General features: G+C 37.6%; 3 protein-coding genes across 3 annotated transcripts; 2 read left to right on the top strand and 1 right to left on the bottom strand.

The window, feature by feature from the left end:
* The first annotated feature begins 211 nt into the window (after window positions 1–211).
* On the top strand, window positions 212–1,639 carry LOC306894131 (protein NATD1). The gene is made up of 3 exons (XM_079456411.1): window positions 212–420; window positions 622–740; window positions 815–1,639. Exons 1-3 carry the CDS (start codon window positions 249–251, stop codon window positions 929–931), a joined length of 408 nt encoding a protein of 135 aa, XP_079312537.1. The 5' UTR covers window positions 212–248; the 3' UTR covers window positions 932–1,639.
* A 781-nt stretch (window positions 1,640–2,420) lies between these two features.
* LOC306894130 (galactose-specific lectin nattectin-like) lies at window positions 2,421–5,676 on the top strand. The gene is made up of 7 exons (XM_079456410.1): window positions 2,421–2,461; window positions 2,590–2,659; window positions 3,250–3,291; window positions 3,926–4,026; window positions 4,198–4,326; window positions 4,411–4,516; window positions 4,826–5,676. The coding sequence occupies exons 2-7, from the start codon at window positions 2,602–2,604 to the stop codon at window positions 4,885–4,887; spliced, it is 498 nt and encodes a 165-aa protein (XP_079312536.1). The 5' UTR covers window positions 2,421–2,461; window positions 2,590–2,601; the 3' UTR covers window positions 4,888–5,676.
* Window positions 5,677–9,495: 3,819 nt separating this feature from the next.
* Window positions 9,496–10,446, bottom strand: LOC306894914 (G-protein coupled receptor 183-A-like; the record flags this gene model as incomplete). The annotated part of the gene is made up of 1 exon (XM_079457753.1): window positions 9,496–10,446. One exon carries the CDS (start codon window positions 10,444–10,446, stop codon window positions 9,496–9,498), a length of 951 nt encoding a protein of 316 aa, XP_079313879.1.
* Between the last annotated feature and the right edge of the window lie 10,758 nt (window positions 10,447–21,204).

The raw sequence follows: 21,204 nt of genomic DNA, 5'->3' as shown, positions 1-21,204 counted from the left end.
TCATTGTCATTGTTATAAGTCTTCTTGAGGTCACACACTGAGATGCTTTTTAGACAGCATTGAAGGAGTTCACACAAATGCCATTGAGCACTTTATCTCCATCACATGCTCGAAGTCATCAATAATAATAAATACACTTTGAGCGCGTTTTGGAAGAAGTTCTACTTTTTGGGTGGACGTGTGGAAAATCTGTTTTGCAGCGCCCTCTTCCGTCACTGTTCAGCATCGCAGCGTGACGTCACGCGAACATGGCGGCGCGCTTCACGCTGTCACAAAAGTGTGTGTTCAGGTGCATTCAAGGATATAACAGCAGTCAGCGGTTCACCAAAAACTACTTCCGTGCATTTACTAACGGTTCCATTACACGTGTCATACACGACAGACAAAATCAGCGTTTCACTGTCGCATGTGATTCAGATGGTAAGAAATAATAACAATGACGTCAACCTGTCTGTCTAGTGTACAAGTAGACTAGTGACCTACCTAGACAGCATTTTGATCATCCAAGTTTAACGTTCTCCTGTTTGCACCATGGTGCTACACAATATCGTCTATTTGGGCATCTCGTGCGGTTCAGTATCTTCATACAAACATCATGTCTTTGTGTCATTTCATTATAAGGAGGAGTGAACAGTGCAGTATTGAAATACACCTTCAGAGGTGAAGGACAGCTGGAGCTGATATCTACAGAAGTTCCTGAATCACACAGGGGTAAAGGAGTAGCGGCACACCTGGCCAAGGTGAATAAAGTGCACTTTGTGACTATAAACCCTGTTGTGTGAATGCCAGTGATGAACTTGTTTATGTCCTTCAGGCTGCTCTGGACTTTGTCATTGAAGAAGATTTGAACGCAAGAATATCCTGCTGGTACATCAGAAAGTATGTGATTGAAAATCCACATCTTGGGTACCAGGCTTACATTAAAGATTGATGCCACAAGTAAACAAATTTGTACTCATTGTCTCATTTTTGCCAAGCCTCATTAAGAATAAATAAATCATTAGAATAATAGTTTGATTCAAAGCGGAGGAAGCCATACTGGTGTCGAAATGGTGGGTTTTGTGATGAGGCCTGGCAGACTGTTCCAGTTCCAGAGGTGTTGAAGAGATGCACGCCGATGAAATCTTAATAAAGACTTATTTTATTATCACATGTGTCTATTATGAAATTATCTCTGTCTCCATAGATGAAAGCAGTGAATTTTATCATGTACTTTATGGTCCACACATTTATTTATTTTGGGTGTCAGTGGACTGAATAGTGCATATAATAACTCTTCCAGTTCCAGAGGTGTTGAATAGAGAGATGCACGCCCATGAAATCTTAACAAAGACTTATTTTATTATCACATGTGTCTATTATGAAATTGTCTCTGTCTCCATAGATGGCTCCATTGATTTAACCTAATTCTTTTCCCTTTCTTTCTTCATATTAATTTTTTTTATAAATTACTAACCTATCACTAGTATTAGCTTTGTATACTGTGCTAGGCTTTAATGGACTAGTTTTTGATGCACTTATGTATTTTGTTGCCTATGTTGTTATAATTGCTTCCAATGTTTCCTCATCTGTAAGTCGCTTTTGGATAAAAGCGTCTGCTAAATGTAAATGAAAATGAAAGCAGTGAATTTTGTCATGTACTTTATGGTCCACACATTTATTTGTTTTGGGTGTCGCTTGACTTGCTTATACAATTTAGGGTGGCAGGGGACTGAATAGTGCATATAATAACTCTTGTTAACGCCCTGTACAGTATGTTTGTTTAAACATTCAAAACAAGTTTATGCATTGTGTCAGAAACCGAGTTTTAGTTCCTTTCTAACTTCATGAATCATTCCCACACCCAACTGTTTAAAATAAGAGAGAACAATCATCTATAGTCTCATGTTATCATATTTTAATTGATGTTTGTGAACTAATAATGAGGTCAACTCCTGTACTGGAACTACACATGAAAATGAGATTTACTGTAAAAAACACTGCAATTTTATTCATCCAAACTGGGACACCAGGGAAAGTGATGCAGAGATCATGAAGCAAACAAGTTTCGATTGTTCTTCAAATATGTGTACGCAGTCAGATGACAATCATAACAATCACAAGGATACCACAAAGAAATATTTTCACATAGATTTCCTGCATACCTTCCTTTCATCAACAGACACACAATTAATCCAGAAGACCTCGTTCAGCTGGTTCAGGTGTGTTAACAGGGCGATACACATGGCTGGTGTTTATTTGTTTTCAATTCTCAATTTTAAGGTTGATTGGTATTGGTTGGTTAATAAATGTGGTTATATGATATTATGTAATGTGAACTGTTACTACCTGTAAAACCAGTATTCGACAGATTGCCCATCCCGTCTATTGTTGTCTAGATGATTAAAACAATATAAAAGGCATCATCCTGCTGTTAGTTTATACTGAACGTCTTCACTGAATTTCTCTCATCTGCCCTACCGTAAGTATCTATCATTCTGTCTTGTGTTTTTAGCTTATAGGTAAAATATAGAAAATGTAACAAATTCCTAATAACAAAACAAATGAAATGGATTTACAATATGCTGAATGTTTGTTTGTGTTGTTTAGTGGAAGTTGGAGATGGCGGTTGTCAGCTTTCTCATTCTCATGTGTGTTGCTTTGAGCAGCCCTACAACAGGTAAGAGTCTCTCACACACACAATGTCAATCTGACGATGATGAAGTAAAGATGTTTAGAAGTTTAATTGAGAGACGTTGTGATCTCCTTTTTTATAGATTCAGGGTTTAAACTTTTCTCAAAGCTCTGCTGAAGAAGCATCTTAATGTGTTTGTTCGGTTGGTTTCAGAATGGTTTATATCACTTGTCTGGCTGATCAGGCTAAGGACTAAAATTTTGCACTATAATACATATAAAAATATGTATTACTACCCAAAAATGTAGTAAAAGGTAAACAATAAAAAAAAGGAAATATGTACTGTAAATATGTTTATTTACAGTGTTGGATGTGATATTATTTTGTCAAACTTGAAACATGAATTCTCAGATAATGTATTTATTACCAATGCTGCATTGATCATTAAACACCCATAACTGATGACAGACGGATATTTATTTAGATACATATTGCAGCAAGTATGGTTTTAAATAAAGTACTGCAGTAAAAGAGTATATTGATCCAACATTAATCTGGTTAAATTGGTTGCAAAGGAGATTTAGTGGACATATTTACATTGAATGACAATCACAGCATGCACTTTATCTCTCCAGGTCTTCGCTTACCAGATCTTTCAGTCAATCCTCTTCTTGAAGGTAAGTCTTACTACTCAACTTAAGCTACATAATATATAGTCACAATACCGAATATTTGACTTGGATATACAATACCTAAAAATTATATTTTGATACCAATACTGAACAGATTCCAGAAAAGTAAACAGTTTAAACAATTAAAACTACATAAATACTACTTAAAGCATGGTTAAATTCATAGACATTACATCATGCATTAACTGAGATGAAATAACAATAAACAATCTATTTTAACAACATTTATTAATGTTCTTTAAAACAAATCCAGTTATGTTGGCAAATACAATTGTTAATATTTCACATGGATTGAAATAGGCTATTGGTTAAAGTCTTTTGAAAAGAATAAGATGAATAAACGCTGTAGATGTATAATCCATTATTAGTTAATTTTTAGCTAACTAATGTTAAGAAATGTTTAATCCATTACAAAGTGATTCTCCTTCAATACCGTTTTGTTTACTACATGGTTATATTTAGCTTGCCGTATTCTTTTTAGAGGACACTTGCAGGGGTTGTTCCCCCAAAAATGGAAATTCGGTCATCATTTACTCACCCCCAAGTTGTTTTAAATCTGTATACATTTCTGATTTGTACGATTGGTCAGGATGCAGTTTAAGGACGTTCTTTCTTACAGATCCGGACATTGTATTAGTTTCCTGTCTACAGGGCTGGACAGTGTCTGAAGATCGCTGCTATAAGCTATTTACAACCCCCAAAACATGGCACCAGGCTCAGGTACAGACTCAAGTAACCACAAATATTTGACTGGATAATGAACTGTGAGATATTGACCAAGCACAGGTTCAGTTACTCTCTCTCTCTCTCTCTCTCTCTCTCTCTCTCTCTCTCTCTCTCTCTCTCTCTCTCTCTCTCTCTCTCTCTCTCTCTCTCTCTGTCTGTCTGTAGGCAGACTGTAGAAAAAGGGCTTGTAATCTAGTCTCTGTCCGTAACGATGATGACCTCTACATTGTACAGAATATCAGGGGCTTGCCAGGCCGAAAAGGTGTTTGGGTAGGAGGCACTGATGCTGTTACTGTAAGTCAAAAGTGCTGTAAAAACACTCTCATCTTGTCACATCAGACCTGCTTTGAGCCAATAACTATTAGTGTATACCTATAGGGACAGTGGCAGTGGAGTGATGGTGAACCATTTTCCTGGACGTTCTGGTCCCGAGGACAGCCTGACAATCTTGAAAAGGAGCGCTGCATGAGTGTTGGCATTGGGGGTATTTATTTTCACTTCGTTTATACATTAAAGATGTTAAAGATGCAGTTGTGAAATATTTATATGATTAACGAAACGGTTTAAACATTGAAATGTAAATGTACTCCTGCCGACTGACTGTGAATATTGCATTTATGGCATTAATAAATGGGCATTAAAGCCTCGCATAATTCTGCGCGTGTCAATATATCTGAAAGATAACTGTCAGCCAGTAGAACATTTTGCTGAGACCATACTGTGAATTGTAACTATGAAATATAATTGTTCTCTTCTTCTCTGTGTTTCTTTCTCTGACAATCTCTCAATCTAGGAGCTGAATACGATGAGAAGTGTGATAAGCTGCTGCCTTATATTTGTTATTCAAAAATTTAAAAACACCTTACAGTAATTCACTGCTGTAACACGGATATTTTCTGTGTGAATGTTCATGATATCTGCAGATTAATATACAGTTCAAATCCAACTGTCCTGCGTAAATCTTTAATAAAATATCTCGTAATGTTTTGGCCTATCCCCTTTTCATCTGTCACTCTTATTTCTTAAGCAATAAGATCCATTTCTAATGGTGGTAAACCAATCTTCATTAAATAATTTTATATATCCTTATCATCCTGATGGTACCAGGCTTTCATTGTGCTTCTCTGTAAATCATTATTTACTTTTAGATATACTTACTGTGACATATTATATAAAAACACAGTACATTTATTTGTGTATTGCTCATCTGTGTTTATCTGCGTTTTTCAATGAACCCATTCTACTTCTACTAGTGTGTCTATGTCTTCATCATTAATTCCTATGAATAGTTCTTTAAGTGTTTTTTATGTAGTCATAAATGCATTTAATTACGTGGATGTTGCTCCGTCAGCTTCGTACCCCTTCATACCCCAGCACTGCCCATAGCGGGCAGACCTCACAGAGGGATGAGTACCAACTTTCTGTCATTTACTCACCGTCTTGTCATTTCAAACCTGTATGACTTTCTTTCTTCCGTAAAATACCAAAGAGGATAATTTGAAGATTGTTTTTAACAGCCCCCCATTAAAAGTGTACTATTTGAAATGTCCAGCAGGTGTCACCAATTGCATTGCAGTGCAGGATGAATGGAAAGCATGATGCCCACTTTCAGCTGTTACTCAGTGAATAAATAATATAACAGACAGTATTTTACAGTTATTATTACTCCAGAAAGTATTTTATCACAGGTCTTAATATATATTGTTGACGGCTAAATAAGTACTGTACCTTGTCGAATAAAAAATAAGTGCACAATTCTATTTGAACCCACAAACACCATGTAATATGTCCTTGAAAAGGACAAGAAATGAAATGAAAGACTCTGGCTGCCATATTTTCTCACTGGTTTTTTGCAGGATCAAAAATTACATGCTAACTTGTAGTACAGATCCGCAGGAAAATATGTTTTTTACAATACACAAACAAACATTTTTAACAAAATTGCACTACATTTACGCATTTGGCAGATGATTTTATCCAAAGCATCTTACATCGCATTATACTACACATTCGTTTCAATATGTGGAACCTCTGGGATCGAACCCATGACCTTGGCCATGATCGAACCACTGAGCTACAGGAAAGCCAAATTAGCACTCATGTCACTGGCTCATTTTATTTGATATCTAATTCATATGAATAGTATTTATATTCATATTTGTTTGTATATTAATTGCATTAAATTAGATTAAAACTACTCAACAGTTATTTGCAGAGTAAATGAAGTTTGGGTCACATAGGGTTTGTTTATGTTCTTGTTTATTACTCTACTGTACTTTATTGAATACATTCTTTTAAAGACAACTGTTATAGCCATTATGATAGTTGATATTTGTTTAATGTAATACATGAAAAGATTATTGACCTGATAAATCTACCAACAAGTTCAAGTCATATTTATTATCTAAGAATAAATCAAATACCACAAACTGTCATGATTCTGCTGCATCATGTCATGTTTCTCTTGGTTTAGTAGCAGGATCATGACATAACCTCATGTTAAATGTGGAGAGAGACAATTATTGTTCTTATGGCCTTCCATACTCTCTCCGGTCTCGTCATTGTTCCCATCCTCTTGTTACCTCGTTATTGATTAATGCCTACACCTGTTTCCCCTCTTGATTTGCTCCCTTATTTAATGCCCTTGTGTCTTCTGTCTTGTGCTGGTTCATTGTGGTTTGTGTGGTGAGTTCCTGTGTTGTGTTAGTTTACTTATTTGTAGTTTATTCAAGTCTTGTTTATGTGTAGTTAGTTTTAGTCCTTTTCTGTCTTGTCATAATATTCCCATGTTATGTTACCCCCACGTGGGTCTTTGTTTTATTATTTATTAAATATATGTTAACCCCTTACCCGCTGTCTGCACCTGGGTCCTCTCTCCGTGTCTCACCACTCGAGAATCATGACAGAATGAACCAGCCATAATTGGACCCAGCAGACAGAGGGATCGTTGTGGCAGCAGTTGAGGCTGCCGGATTCCCCTCCAGTGTTAGAGGTTGCCGGACTCCCTTCCAGGGTCGAGAACGCCGGACTCCCTCCTGAGTCGGGGCCGCCGGACTCCCTACCAGGGTGAGACTGCCGGATTTCCGCTCAGGGCCGAGACCGCCGGACTGCCTTCCAGGGTTGAGACCGCCAGTCTTCCCTCCAGGGTCGAAGCTGCCGGAATCCTGTTGCCTGCAACCGATCCCCAGCCAGGCATTCCAGGTCGGTGCAGCCGGGCATTCCAGGTCGGTGCAGCCGGGCATTCCAGGTCGGTGCAGCCGGGCATTCCAGGTCGGTGCAGCCGGGCATTCCAGGTCGGTGCAGCCGGCCATTCCAGCCCGGTGCATGCGGCCATTCCAGCCCGGTGCATGCGGCCATTCCAGCCCGGTGCATGCCTGTTTCGTGTCTGCCGGCTACCCTGTTTCGTGTCTGCCTGCTGTCCTGTTCGTGTTTGCCGGCTATCCTGTTTGTGTCTGGTACCTGTCATGCCGGCTATCGTGTCCGTGTCAGCCCTTGTTTGGACTTCCCTTAGGACTCTTGTGTGCCACTTCCCTTGGACTCTTGTGCTTGCTCGTTTTGATTTATTGTATTGTCATGTTGTATTATGTTGCCATTGTCACAGTCTGTCTTGTTTGTGCCTTGAGGAGCATCAGGTTGCTGCTCCTTTAGGAGAGGCTTATGTCATGATTCTGCTGCATCATGTCATGTTTCTCTTGGTTTAGTAGCAGGATCATGACATAACCTCATGTTAAATGTGGAGAGAGACAATTATTGTTATGGCCTTCCATACTCTCTCCGGTCTCGTCATTGTTCCCATCCTCTTGTTACCTCGTTATTGATTAATGCCTACACCTGTTTCCCCTCTTGATTTGCTCCCTTATTTAATGCCCTTGTGTCTTCTGTCTTGTGCTGGTTCATTGTGGTTTGTGTGGTGAGTTCCTGTGTTGTGTTAGTTTAGTTATTTGTAGTTTATTCAAGTCTTGTTTATGTATAGTTAGTTTTAGTCCTTTTCTGTCTTGTCATAATATTCCCATGTTATGTTACCCCCACGTGGGTCTTTGTTTTATTATTTATTAAATATATGTTAACCCCTTACCCGCTGTCTGCACCTGGGTCCTCTCTCCGTGTCTCACCACTCGAGAATCATGACAACAAACAGGCAGATGAATCATTCCTGCAGATGTTAAACCGCTGCATATGCCAACAAGAGTGCACAAAACACACCTGTGCAGCACCTGTCAGGAGGGACATCAATCTACATCCATACAAGAATTAAGACACGCCCTTTTTCCTATATAAGGGCATTTCACTTGTAAAAATGTTATAACATGGTAGTCATTTTCTAATGCATGTTAAACATTTTAGATTTAAGTATTTAGTTCTGTATTATCCATAAATAAACACGACATTGAACTTTGTATGGTGCAATCATTTTTTATTACAATGCTTTATTTATTTATTATAGATCATTTTGCCAGATATAAACCACACTGGTCACTTCTTGTTACAGATTTCTAACTTTAAAAAAAGATTCGAACAAAATACAAACAACAGAACATTTACATCTGCATCAAATTGTTAAATGAACATCTTTAAGATGAAACCATGTGTGAATTATAAAACTAAAGTGCTTCTGGACCAGTGTTGCTTACATCTTATAAAACGGTCTATAGCCTACTGCATCTAAAGATTAGTTGGTTCTTCTACAGACATATTAGTTACTGTAACACACAACAGGTAATGTGTGAAGGACTGAAGAACCTCTGAGGTTTTTCAGACTCTTTTATAGCAGAGATGATGTGAAGCACCGCCCTGTGAAGTCTAATGGGACAGTGAGCTTTATGTGTACTGTATGTGTCCCGTGTATCACCGGTGGGACCCCGAGCGTCTCCCTCACCTCCTCTCTCTCTACCTTCAGGCTAAATCTCTCCACGTCAGGTGAAGAATAAGGAGTCTCCGTGGGACTGACACTGCTAATAAATTGTGTTTCTCTTCTTAAGCCCTGGGGACTTCAAACAGCTAAATTGATACTTGATTTGTAAATGACAAAGTCTGAACTGTAAGCCTTCTACACGAGAATACAAATTCATATTGGTGCTGTATTTTAAACCTTAAGGGATAGTTCACCCAAAAACGAAAATTCTTACATCATTTATTCACCCTCACATCATTTTAAACCTGGGTGACTTTCTGAAAATAAATTGATTATGTAACTTATCCTTTTTATTTCAACAATTTCTCATCTCAAGGTCATTATTCCAAATGTGTTTAACACATGGTGGTGCCACAACCCATCTCAGTATGAACATGGATAGACTTCTAATCAATGCACATTTTACAATTCTTTAAAGTAATTCCTGTAAAACAAGTTGAAAAATATTGATTTATTTATCATATAAATTAAGTGGAAACTGAAGTGCTATGCAAATGAAGCATGTTTGGTATTTTTTAGACTGTATTTGACACATTGATATTATTTTATCATCATGCCTTTGATGGATTATCTTTCTTCTTGCAGCACAGCTTCTCCATGCAGGAATTAGGAAGGAATGGGACTTTCTCCAGCCGAGACAAGTAAGTCAGTGGCTGGATAGTGCTGCTGATGTTTACAAAGGCAAAGCCCACAGGCTGAACGTAACAGGTGAAGACCTTATGTGGATAATGTTCCTCAAAGGGGAACAGCGCAACTGGCGGCAGATAGTTAGAGATGATTATGAAAAGGATTGACAACACCATCTTAAACGCTTTCCTTTTCATAGGATGCATCTCATCTTTTCCAGCCCCTCGAGAGCGTTTGAGGGCCAGGAGGATGGCCACGTTACACACCACCATCCAGGAGAATGAGAACAAGACCTCACCCGTGAAGACTTTTTCGAAATTGGGAAGGCCGCCGACGGCTTTGGCTGAAGCGTAGGCAAAGGTGAGCAGCAGGACCACGACGGTGAGGCCGATTCTGTATTTGGCGTCCTTCAGCTGTCCGAACGAAATGGGGAAAAGAACAGCTATGAAGCGATCAAGACAGACGCAGGAGAGGAAGAGCGGACCGCTGGTGTCCTTCACGCCGAAGGAGAACTTCAGAGCCCTCCAACCAATTGCGCTCCTCCAGTGGAAGAGATTGAGGAACGATATGATGGTCATAAAGCCGAAGTAGGCGTCCATGAAGGCCAGGCAGCCCAGGAAGATGTCAGAAGTGGAAGGTTCCTTTCGGATGTTCATGAGGTGTGCGATGACCAGGATGTTGGCCGGTATTCCGATGATCACGTTGATGGATTGCAAAGCCAGGTCAAAAAAGATACCGCTCACCATGTTCTCGCACCCATCAAACACACTAAAGGTGTGGGTGGAGTTGGTTGAGTTGGTCGTGAGGTTAGAGGAGGGCAGGCTGCTTCTGAGGACGTAACTAAATCTTGTGTTGTGATGTAGTGGATGCTCCATGATGTCTGAGAGGAAATTGTGAATGAGATTCTAGAGGAGACAGAGAACATGACATACAGTGTGTTATTTTCTCAGTTGTTCATTTCTAAAGAGCCGAACTGATCAGGTGTACATTGGTAGATTTTCTTCTGTCTTTTATGGAAATATGAGCTTGGTAAGATCTTGAGTAAGAGTCAAGACATTAAAGGAAAGTTAAACATCAGCAGTCTGTTAGCTCGGACTGTACACGCAAAATACAGTAAAACAAAAAAATCTAATGAAATGTTATGTTTCTCTTGTAAATTTGTATCCTTTCTGTTATTATAATTTTTTTACTGTACTTCAAAAATAGGTAATCTGTAAAAAACAGTTATATGTATATATATATATATATATATATTTAGATCTGTAAAAAATAAACAGTAATTTTATAAGTTGTTACATTATATGAAAAAGCTGTCCAAAATAACAGAAACATTTAGTAAAAGTACCGTTTTTTATAGTGTGCCCGATCAGTTGTGCTATGAAACCCAGATCATTTTGTGGAAAAAGTTGAAGTCTGTCTTTCATTCTTCAGGATGATCTTGAGGTCATTTTTGCAAAACGCTAATGTTGCATTTATTTTAGACAAGCTATAAACATCAAACATCAAGCAACTCTTGTTGGTTCTTTATTAGCTCTCTGTAACATACAGTCAACATATCTGGCAACCTTAAGTTAAGTTCAGATAAGTTTCATGAACACAGAGGGAAAATCACTCTCGCCACGATCTTAACAATTGTTTTTCTGGTAACACTTTACAATAACAGGGCGTGAATTATCATGTACTAATTCCCGAATTAATAATTACTTGACTGTGAACTAATGATGAGTAAAGACATGTATTAATCAAGAACTAATGAAGAAATAACTTAACTACAACATGAGTCATATGAACTACCGCATGAATAACACTACCGTAATTACATGTTTGTTCTTGCATGTTAGTTAAAGTATTAACACTTTGGTGTAAACTAAATCAAACATGCTATAGAAGATGTAAAATTTTTTATAAATTGGCCACCTGCAGCTGTCACAAACATCAGTGGATTTCTTGAATATTTAATGAATATTTACGCTTAACCTACTGGAAGAGCAGACGTTCAGTGGCAGCATTTGGAAGAAGGAACTGAACGGTAGGAGGAAAGTTGACAATTTGAAGGGGCAATAGTGGCCCAAAAGAAGAGCAAGAACCCAAGACAAACGTCTGACTGCAGTGCATTATTATGATATCAATACATTAAACCAACCCATAACAACCAAAGTGATAACCATCATCACTGAATTTAATTTGGAAAATTGCATCTGCTTTTTGAATGTGTTTTTGTAGGATGGCGGCAGTGGATTCACTCAAAACAGGATGAGATGAAATTGATTTTAATTATGAATGCATTTTGCGTTGGATGAGGTAGGTTAAGCGTAAATATTCAAGAAATCCACTGATGTTTGTGACAGCTGCAGGTGGCCAATTTATAAACAATTTTACATCTTCTAGAGCATGTTTGATTTAGTATACACCAAAGTGTTAACTAACATGCAAGAACAAACATGTAATTACGGTAGTGTTATTCATGCGGTAGTTCATATGACTCATGTTGTAGTTAAGTTATTTCTTCATTTGATCATGATTAATACATGTCTTAACTCATCATTAGTTCATAGTCAAGTAATTATTAATTCGGGAATTAGTACATGATAATTCACGCCCTGTTATTGTAAAGTGTTACCGTTTTTCTTAATATAAACTAAGATGCACAATCAACAGTCAAACATTTTAGTGTCTCATACTCGGACAAAAAAAAATTAACATTAGATTTTCTCCTATAGAGCTTCAAGAGAAATTATGAGACAGATCATACTTGGATTCAATAAACATTTGAAAGATTCCTGAGCAGCCGTCTTACAGACTGAGCTACTGAACATAGTGCATCACCTCACTTTTTCAAGAATGCATAATTTACAAAAACAGGTGAGATCTCCCTCTGTGCATGTTTTCTTGTTACCCCATGTACCCAAAGGAGTGCACCCACTGCACAAACACAGACCGCACAAAACACACCTGTCAGGAGGGACTTCAATCTACACCCATACTAGACTTAAGACCCGCCCCTTTTCCTTGGCACTGATATATAAAGGCGGCTCACTTGTAGTTCACTCAACGTGTGAATCGATTTGCAATGACAAATGTTCCATCGGATGATTAACATTTAAACATTTAACAACAAATGATCATGAATTACAAAAATAAACGGGAACTTTACAACAGTAGGTACGTTTCAATGATTTCTTATTGCATTATTGATTTTATTTGTACAGCATACAAAAACTGTGTTGAAACACATGACATGTGAAGCGTGAAGGACTGAAGAACCTCTGAGGTTTTTCAGACTCTTTTATAGCAGAGATGATGTGAAGCACCGCCCTGTGAAGTCTAATGGGACAGTGAGCTTTATGTGTACTGTATGTGTCCCGTGTATCACCGGTGGGACCCCGAGCGTCTCCCTCACCTCCTCTCTCTCTACCTTCAGGCTAAATCTCTCCACGTCAGGTGAAGAATAAGGAGTCTCCGTGGGACTGACACTGCTAATAAATTGTGTTTCTCTTCTTAAGCCCTGGGGACTTCAAACAGCTAAAGGTGAATAATTGATATTTGATCTGATATATTGTGACTCGGGAAAAGTTTGTTCTGCTACAAATAAACAGATTCAAAATGTTTTGTCGAGTACATATTATAAATCTTAACCAGGTCACTTTTGAGTCCGACTAGATGACAAGTTAATTTTTTTCTCAAGTCATTATTGATTTATTACCAAATTAATCTTAAAATGAATCCTGTTCATTTTACTTTTTACAAATAGTCTATATTAAAAGCGCCAAAAGGGCTTCACACGGTTCACCTGTAATTTCTATCTTTGTTTGTTACGTTGTTACATTGCAAGTTGTTTTTATTGTTTCAAAACAATTTTACAAGAATTAACACATTTTGTTTAGAGTTTATAATTCTTAGGAGTGACAGACAAACTACTATCATTTGAAACCTTTAAATTGGAAAAAACATCCCAAGAATCTTCACAAACTATTTCAGAGAATTCAAATAAATCTGAATGCTAACTCATACAGTAGTACGCAGTAATGTTACATTTATTCATTTAGAATAGTTTGACTTACTTTAAACACCTAATATAATGACAACCTGACTTTTTATTCAGAATCTCTGATAACCATAGAAATCAATTAAAAAAGACATTCGATATGCAGGGCTATAAAAATTCATAACAAAAAAAAACTGAAAACACAAAGAAAAACATCTCTTACCTGATGATTTTAGCTGTGAAAATGTGGAGTTAGATTGTGGAGTTGGCTTTATAACGCCCTGAGACCTTGGGGAATTGGAATTGGGAGGATCTTTTCAGATGCGTTCTGGACCAGGTCCCTAATGGTGAATTATTTGTGTTCTAGACTCTTCTGTCCTCACAGGATCCAAGCTGTGATTTTTGGTAAAAGGTTATGATGAGTGTTGTTCTGGAGGTAAAGATCATGTTGATCATTTGAATGAGTATTGGGAAAAGCAAAGTAAATGAAATAAATATGTAGAGGACCACTTCTTACTGCAGTTACACTACATCGCCAAGCCCGTCATGTAAAATGGACCGTTTACAAAGGATGTGATTTCACCATCGGCAAGACTTCAGGCTTCACATAGATGGAGAAGATTAAGAAACGTTCTCCTCAAACCAGTTCATTTGCATGCATTGACTATATAGGCCACAAATCATCTGTTCAATTCTTCATTTCTAAAGCAGTGTAATGTACAATGTAAACACCATGATTTGATCAGTTAGATCAGTTATTTAACATATTTTTATTAGATATTTTGTTAAATAAATATTTAATGTCTTTAAGTATCCATTTACAGCCTGTTTTAAATGTGTTTTAATAAACACAGACCATAAAACTACCATCTGCAATACACTCTACATGCTCAACATGAAACGGATCATTATACAGGACACATGAGTTGAGTCAGGATTTGCATCATATCCCAGAATAAGAATTAACAATAAATCAAAATAAAGAAATGAATTTGCTTTTACTGCACACGCTTCAAAACTCGGCCCTGGGATTAACTTGCATCTCGGGAGTGGTTTTGATTTGGTACCACTTGCCCAAGGGCCCTCATGTCAGTCTCTATTTGTCTTTGACTCTATCATTGCAAACAGTGCACACAGGTGCGGCACTCCTGCATGACGGCTGCGTGTTTGCAGGTTGAAATTTGAAGGACTGAGGCAGTCATGCATTGCTATTGATGGAGTGTTTCGTGTAATACAGAATCGCATTACAATGCACAACATTGTTGATATTTATTATGAATATATCTCATTTCATATCTCGTGAATTTGGACAATCAATAAATGAGAACTTTTCTAAAGAAGAACAGTATTACTACTTGTTTTCCTGTTGGCTACCTACCTGGGATGTAATCCTTTGCACATCTGAAATGAATGTGTACTGTATATAAAGCATTTACATACTGTAAACTTACATGTACATACAAACATATACTGTACATGCAATTGAGCACCAGTCACCAGAGGTGTTATATTCAAATGCAACACTTCATATTGTTGCTCTTGGCTTCCTCATAGACATATTCTCCACATTCTGTAACTTTTACTGCCTGGTATCATTAACACTGATTATTTCAGATTCTTGGTTGGTATTACCTTTGGACTCTCATTAAACCGCATAGTGCACAAGCAAAAGCTGTTTTTCCATGGATATTTTTAGATGTTGCTTTAGAAACCGCTACTCTGTCATTATTTATGATATTTTTGCTAACCATTACGCTGTTGCTTCTTTTTGTGGAACACAATAGGAGAAATGTCACAGTCTGTACTCATGTGCTAACATATGTGTGAAACCCTTGGGCTTAGGGGTAAGAGACATTAGGAAACAATGCATTATGGGAGGATTCTGACAGAGGCTTTAACAGCAGGACGGAGATCGTCTGACAGTAATGAGTCTCTTTTCAAGTCACGTGCTACATACAGTAATAACACATCACCTCAAACTTTATAATAGCTCTGGTCAGATCTAATAAAACAATTCCATATGACGTCTATCAGGCTAATGATTCTAATACATGTCCTTTTAAAGAATTCATCAGATCTGTGTTATTTGTGCTGTCACCTGTCATTACGTCCATCCATTTCAATCGACACACAAAGAACATTTAAGAGAACAATTATGAGTCTGAATCACAAAATTTGACAATGTCCTTCATAAAACCCTTCTTACGTAACTCGTTGCATTCAATTCTCAATTGACAATTTACGTAAGAACGTTTTTAACCTATAATTAATATTTCATGAATGAATGGGTAATGCTGTTTTCTGTGAAAGAGTTACAGTAGAACAATAAGCCCATGTCCAGCTCTACACACTCAATATCTCATCGGGACGAAATGTACAGCACATTTCATTTGAGTTAAACTCTTTATTTAAAGCTTGATAAAGGCTTTGTCTTCAGTAGAGTCGAACAGAAACATGAAACACATGGCATCTATCTTTCTAAGTCACCAAACATTGTTTAAAAATGTATTTGCGTCAGAACAAGTTTTTAGTACAGTAGAGAAACTAGCCAAGAAGCAGACAGAAGAAAGCAGACATTTAATAGATTTAGTTCAGTTTTTTAAAGTTGAATAATCATTGTACTTGTTTTACATAAATTGCAGCACAAACTTAAGTACAAATTAACATCTAAACGATTTAAAAAACGATGAAGACCTCACGTTGCCGTTCCCATATTTATCTCTGAAAAGGCAAAGGAAAGATTTGATCATAACTCCAATTTTCCCAATGTCATCTGGAATATAATAACCTGTTCCTTCTGAAAGCGTGTATGTCCAAACTGGCTGTTTTTCAAGCAATGGAAAAAACACTATAGCTTTTAAACAATTAAATTGACTTTTTAATACTTTTTATTGGTTGATAAATTTGGCCTGGAGGGGAGAGCTAAAAATGCCTGGCCATTAGACAGTCAGTGGTCCTGCCTCTTTTTTGTTGCTTACTGTATGTCAAGTTCAAATTTATATTTAAATCAATTTCAATGTAATAATTAAACATTTAAATGTGCTTAAAAGTGTATAATAATCACTGCAACACTATAGAACACAATTTTCCTCATTGATTTCATGGTGACTTTAACCTAACGGCACAATGTTAGAATTCTTTGGTAACACTTTACTGTACATCCCTTATCCTACCCAATAACTAAACCCAACAAACCTTCCTAGCTATTATGTAAAAAGCAACAAACAAGGAGTTCATGGAGACAAAAGTCATAGTTAATGGTTTGTTTAAAGCGAGAATCAGACCTTAAAATAAAGTGTGACCGATTTTTTATAAAAAAACCCAACTTGTTATATATTTTGTTCACTTGTGTACAGCCCAAATGTTTCCAACAGTGTTTAATGATGTTAAAGTACCGAATCTACCCCATTTCCAGAACTATACGCAAAATATTCTCATGACCTCACAGCGAAATCTGTGTAGGCCTTACATTTCAGCTTTCATTCCTCAACTGTATATAGTGCGGAGCTGTACACTTACCATTCAAATTGGACCAAAATGTGGAATACGTCTGATTACAGATAACGAAACAGCCTACAAGGAGGAGGTTCAGCATCTGACAAAAATGGTGTTCTGGTGTAATCTGGATTTAAACATGTCTAAAACCAAGGGAATTTAAGACTTCAGAAGATCAGAGCGTACTGAGCACTCTGTCCTCTGCATACAGGGCAAGGAGGTTGAAAAGGTAGAGAGCTATAGGTGTTCCTTGGTGTGCATCTCAGCCGACCTCAACTGGTTCTGTACGATTTATAAGGCCCAAGGGGACTTCTATTTTGGTGACACAAGTCCCAATGTGCATTCAGGTTTAGGTCCCCACCGAGATGTAAAACAAGGCCACTCACGCATGCACAAACGCGCACACACGCACACACACGCACACACGTACACACACACACACACTGCAACTCTAAACTGTGTTTTGGATTGATTCTGTGTTGTGAGAAAAGATGCTATGATGAATATAAGAGATCATAATGACTGAGAGAGAATGACATATCCATCACATTCTCTGTGGGAATAATAGCCAGATAATCACATTAGTAGACACATGTTGTGAGGAAATTAACATATAGAAAAACACTGCTGCTCTAATTTCAGACATTCAGCAGTATTTAGTGTTTAATATCTGCCTTGAACCCTTTTAACCTTTCGATTTGATGACTTAAATCTGAAAACATATGTAATATAACTTGCAGAAAATCATGTTGTGTGGGGTTTGCTGTCATTACAGAGGTGACAGCGAGTCTTTGTCAGTTGACAGCTTATTTTCAGTATGTTAATGTTTACATGACGTTGTCATAAACTGAAAACAACTGATTTTGGGAAAACAAACACAGACATATAGCTGATTTAAAAAAAATTATATTCCTCAGCATTTGCCTCAACACTTCATAAAAAACAAATCAATCGTTATGTCTTTTATTTTGAAATTCAGTGGCAATTCAACTTCCTGGTGTAGTTTTTTACAGTTCCCGTTTCCCTGCCCTAATTGTTTTTACCGCTGTCTTGTTATTTCTGGTTATTTGTCTATTGAAATGCGAGGCTACATCTGAAATCACCTACTTTCATTCTATATAGTCATGTATGTAATATATGAAAAATCTCTTTGAGGTATTTTATTTCAACACTAAACTAATGTTTCTTTGAAATCTCAGTTACAGGTGAATTAAGAATCTGTATTCTATATTCTATACTAAATAGTAATTGTTTATTGTTTTTATTAATTCAATTTTAAGATGCCACATTTTATGTGTTATGAAGAACATTTCATCCTTAAAGGTTGACTTTAGCAAGCATTATAATAACCATAACATCATGGACATAAAAATGTTAAACATCTAAGAACTTTTTTTTTTCTAATGGCCACTTTGCGTGGCAGTGGTTAATTTCCTAAGCTTCTTGGCTATATATTTTGTGTGAGAGGACAGATGATTGATCGCATAAGTGACATCTTTGCGTGCTCCCTTGACCAAGTCAGACTCAAGAGATGGAAGAAAAACAGCAAGAAATGTGTGAACGTGTTTAGGTTGGCATGCACATCAGTCATCTCATCAGTCAGAATGAGGCCACGGCACGCACTGCTAAACTCTACCAATTGTATTGTATTGTATTTTTTACGTTTACCGGTGTCTTTGTAAATTTCAAAGTTGGCATGGACTACTGCAGTACCCGATTTGGAAAAATCTGAGCTCTTCCACACAAGTTGCCGAGTTGGAAGTCTGTCTTTTAAGGGGCATTCGATTAAACTCGTCCAGATGGGAAGTTGGACATTTTCACTTGACAAGTTCAATGGAACACAGCACAGCAGCACCTGCAACTTTCACTACGTTTCCCAGAATTCACTGCATTAATAAATGACCATCTTTGAATCAAAACATGCTATGGCTCTAATCCAGTGCCTGCGACATAAAATTGCAGAAAATATGTCACCAGAAAACATCAGTTCTTGTTCTTGACAGCTGAAAGAGGGTGGTGGAGCAAGTAAAAACAGACTTTTACTTGTATGTAAAATCGGTTTTAAAACCTATTCCTAGTGATGCATTTTGTGTGCTGACTCTTGGCCTGAATTGACCTTCCAGATCGGCGCTGGTCCTGTCACATAATTATTCATGAGGGTGCGTGGCCTTTACCTATGAGAAAACAATCTCATAATTACTCATGACAAGTGTGACCTTTCCCTAAGACAAGCCCTTCAAACAATTTCAAACCATGCTAAAACATTGTAATCATACATTTTCATTTGGATGATGTTTCATCATATCTTCACCCAAAATGCTGTCAGAATGACAGGCTTTAAATCAATATGAAACAAGTTTGTGTGCTACACAACCTTCCCTGCTTTGCCAACCTGATGCGCAAGGGAGCTTATGGATCGATGGACTGATACACAAATGCCAACTATACTGTATGTTTGTGAAAAGCACACCCTGATTTCATCCTCATTGGGTGATTACTGAGCAAAGGTCTTACCTAGTGAAACAATAAGGGCTGTTTTCTTAATATGTATTTTTAAGCAATCTTGTGTCCTTGTGTTCTTACTCTGCATCACCTGCGTGTCGGGTTCCAATAAGAGAACACATGGAATGCATGTTCTTGATGGATGTATCTTGCGTGTACCAATCACGTCTGAAGTCCCAGAAGTCATCACGGCGCATCCATCTGAGCACGTTCTCACATTTACATTTACATTTAGTCATTTAGCAGACGCTTTTATCCAAATCGACTTACAGATGAGGAAACATTGGAAGCAATTATAACAACATAGGCTACAAAATACATAAGTGCATCAAAACTAGTCCATTAAAGCCTAGCACAGTATACAAAGCTAAGAATAGTGAGGTTATTATTTTATTTTATTTTTTTAATAAGAGGAGGAAAGAAAAGGAAAAAGAATTAGGTTAAATCAACCAGGGACATGTTGACGGAAGAGATGTGTTTTCAGGCGTTTTTTAAAGATGGCAACCGAGTCTGCTGATCTTGTAGCAGCAGGTAGATCATTCCACCAATGTGGAACAGATCCAGAGAAGGTCTGAATCAGCGAGTGGAGATACGATGGTGCAGACCCGGTGGTGGTCTTGTAGGCCAGGAGCATAGCTTTGAACTTTATGCGGGCGGCAACAGTGTAACCTGATGAAGAGCGGAGTTACATTCGCTCTCTTCGGTTCATTGAAGACCATTCTTGCCGCCGCATTCTGGATCATCTGGAGAGGTTTGACTTTGCAAGCAGGAAGTCCAGCCAGAAGCGAATTGCAATAATCCAGTTTGGACAAGACAAGAGCCTGAACTAGGACTTGCGTAGCGTGCTCTGATAGGAAAGGTCTAATTTTCCTAATGTTGTAGAGGATAAATCTACAGGACTGGGTGGTGCTGGCAACATGACTTGTGAGGTTAATCATCGATTACCACCCCCAGGTTTCTGGCTGTGCTGGACGGTGTAATAGCTGATGAGCCTAGTTGAATGGCAAGGTTGTGGTGAATCTTTGGGTTGGCTGGGATCACAAGCAGTTCCGTTTTTGAAGAGTAGCGGTCCAAGCACTGATCTTCCAAGGTCGCCTCACAAGACGGTCTCCACAAGAACACAAGTCCGTTCTTGCGTTCTTGGAAATGAGAAACGGACAAGTTCTCTTCAGTTGGGAGAGGAAGTGAGGATGTAACGGAAAGGAGACATATCTGTTTAGATATCACCATTTTTACCTCTTGGATGCAAAAAAAATTAAAATTCAGTTTAGACATGGTCTTATCATTAAACTGATTAAATGGTTATCTAAAAAATTATTCAGATGGGAATGTAACAATCCATTGATTCATTTTTTAATAGCAAAATTATTGTTATTGTAAAAATGCATCTATCCAGTTGTCTTGTTGTTTATATTGGTTTTCCTGGATGTTTTTTCAGGATTTTAAATTATATGACCTTTTTGCTGTCCAAAATCTGCAAAGGAAAATATGTCAAAAATAAAGTTGGGCCTTTCAGGCTTTCACACTCATCTATAGTGCTCTATAAGCCATCAGAGAAACTTCACAACCACAGCACTCTCTAACATCATATCTAATATTTTTCCACATAAACAAATTATTGCTTTTCAATTTTGGATAATGGATAAATTAT

The sequence above is a fragment of the Barbatula barbatula genome (assembly GCF_947034865.1).
Source record: "Barbatula barbatula genome assembly, chromosome: 5".
In the NCBI taxonomy this organism is placed as follows: Eukaryota; Metazoa; Chordata; class Actinopteri; order Cypriniformes; family Nemacheilidae; genus Barbatula; species Barbatula barbatula.
Note: the sequence above shows the minus strand (reverse complement) of the source record. Positions and strands in the feature narration are given on the sequence as shown.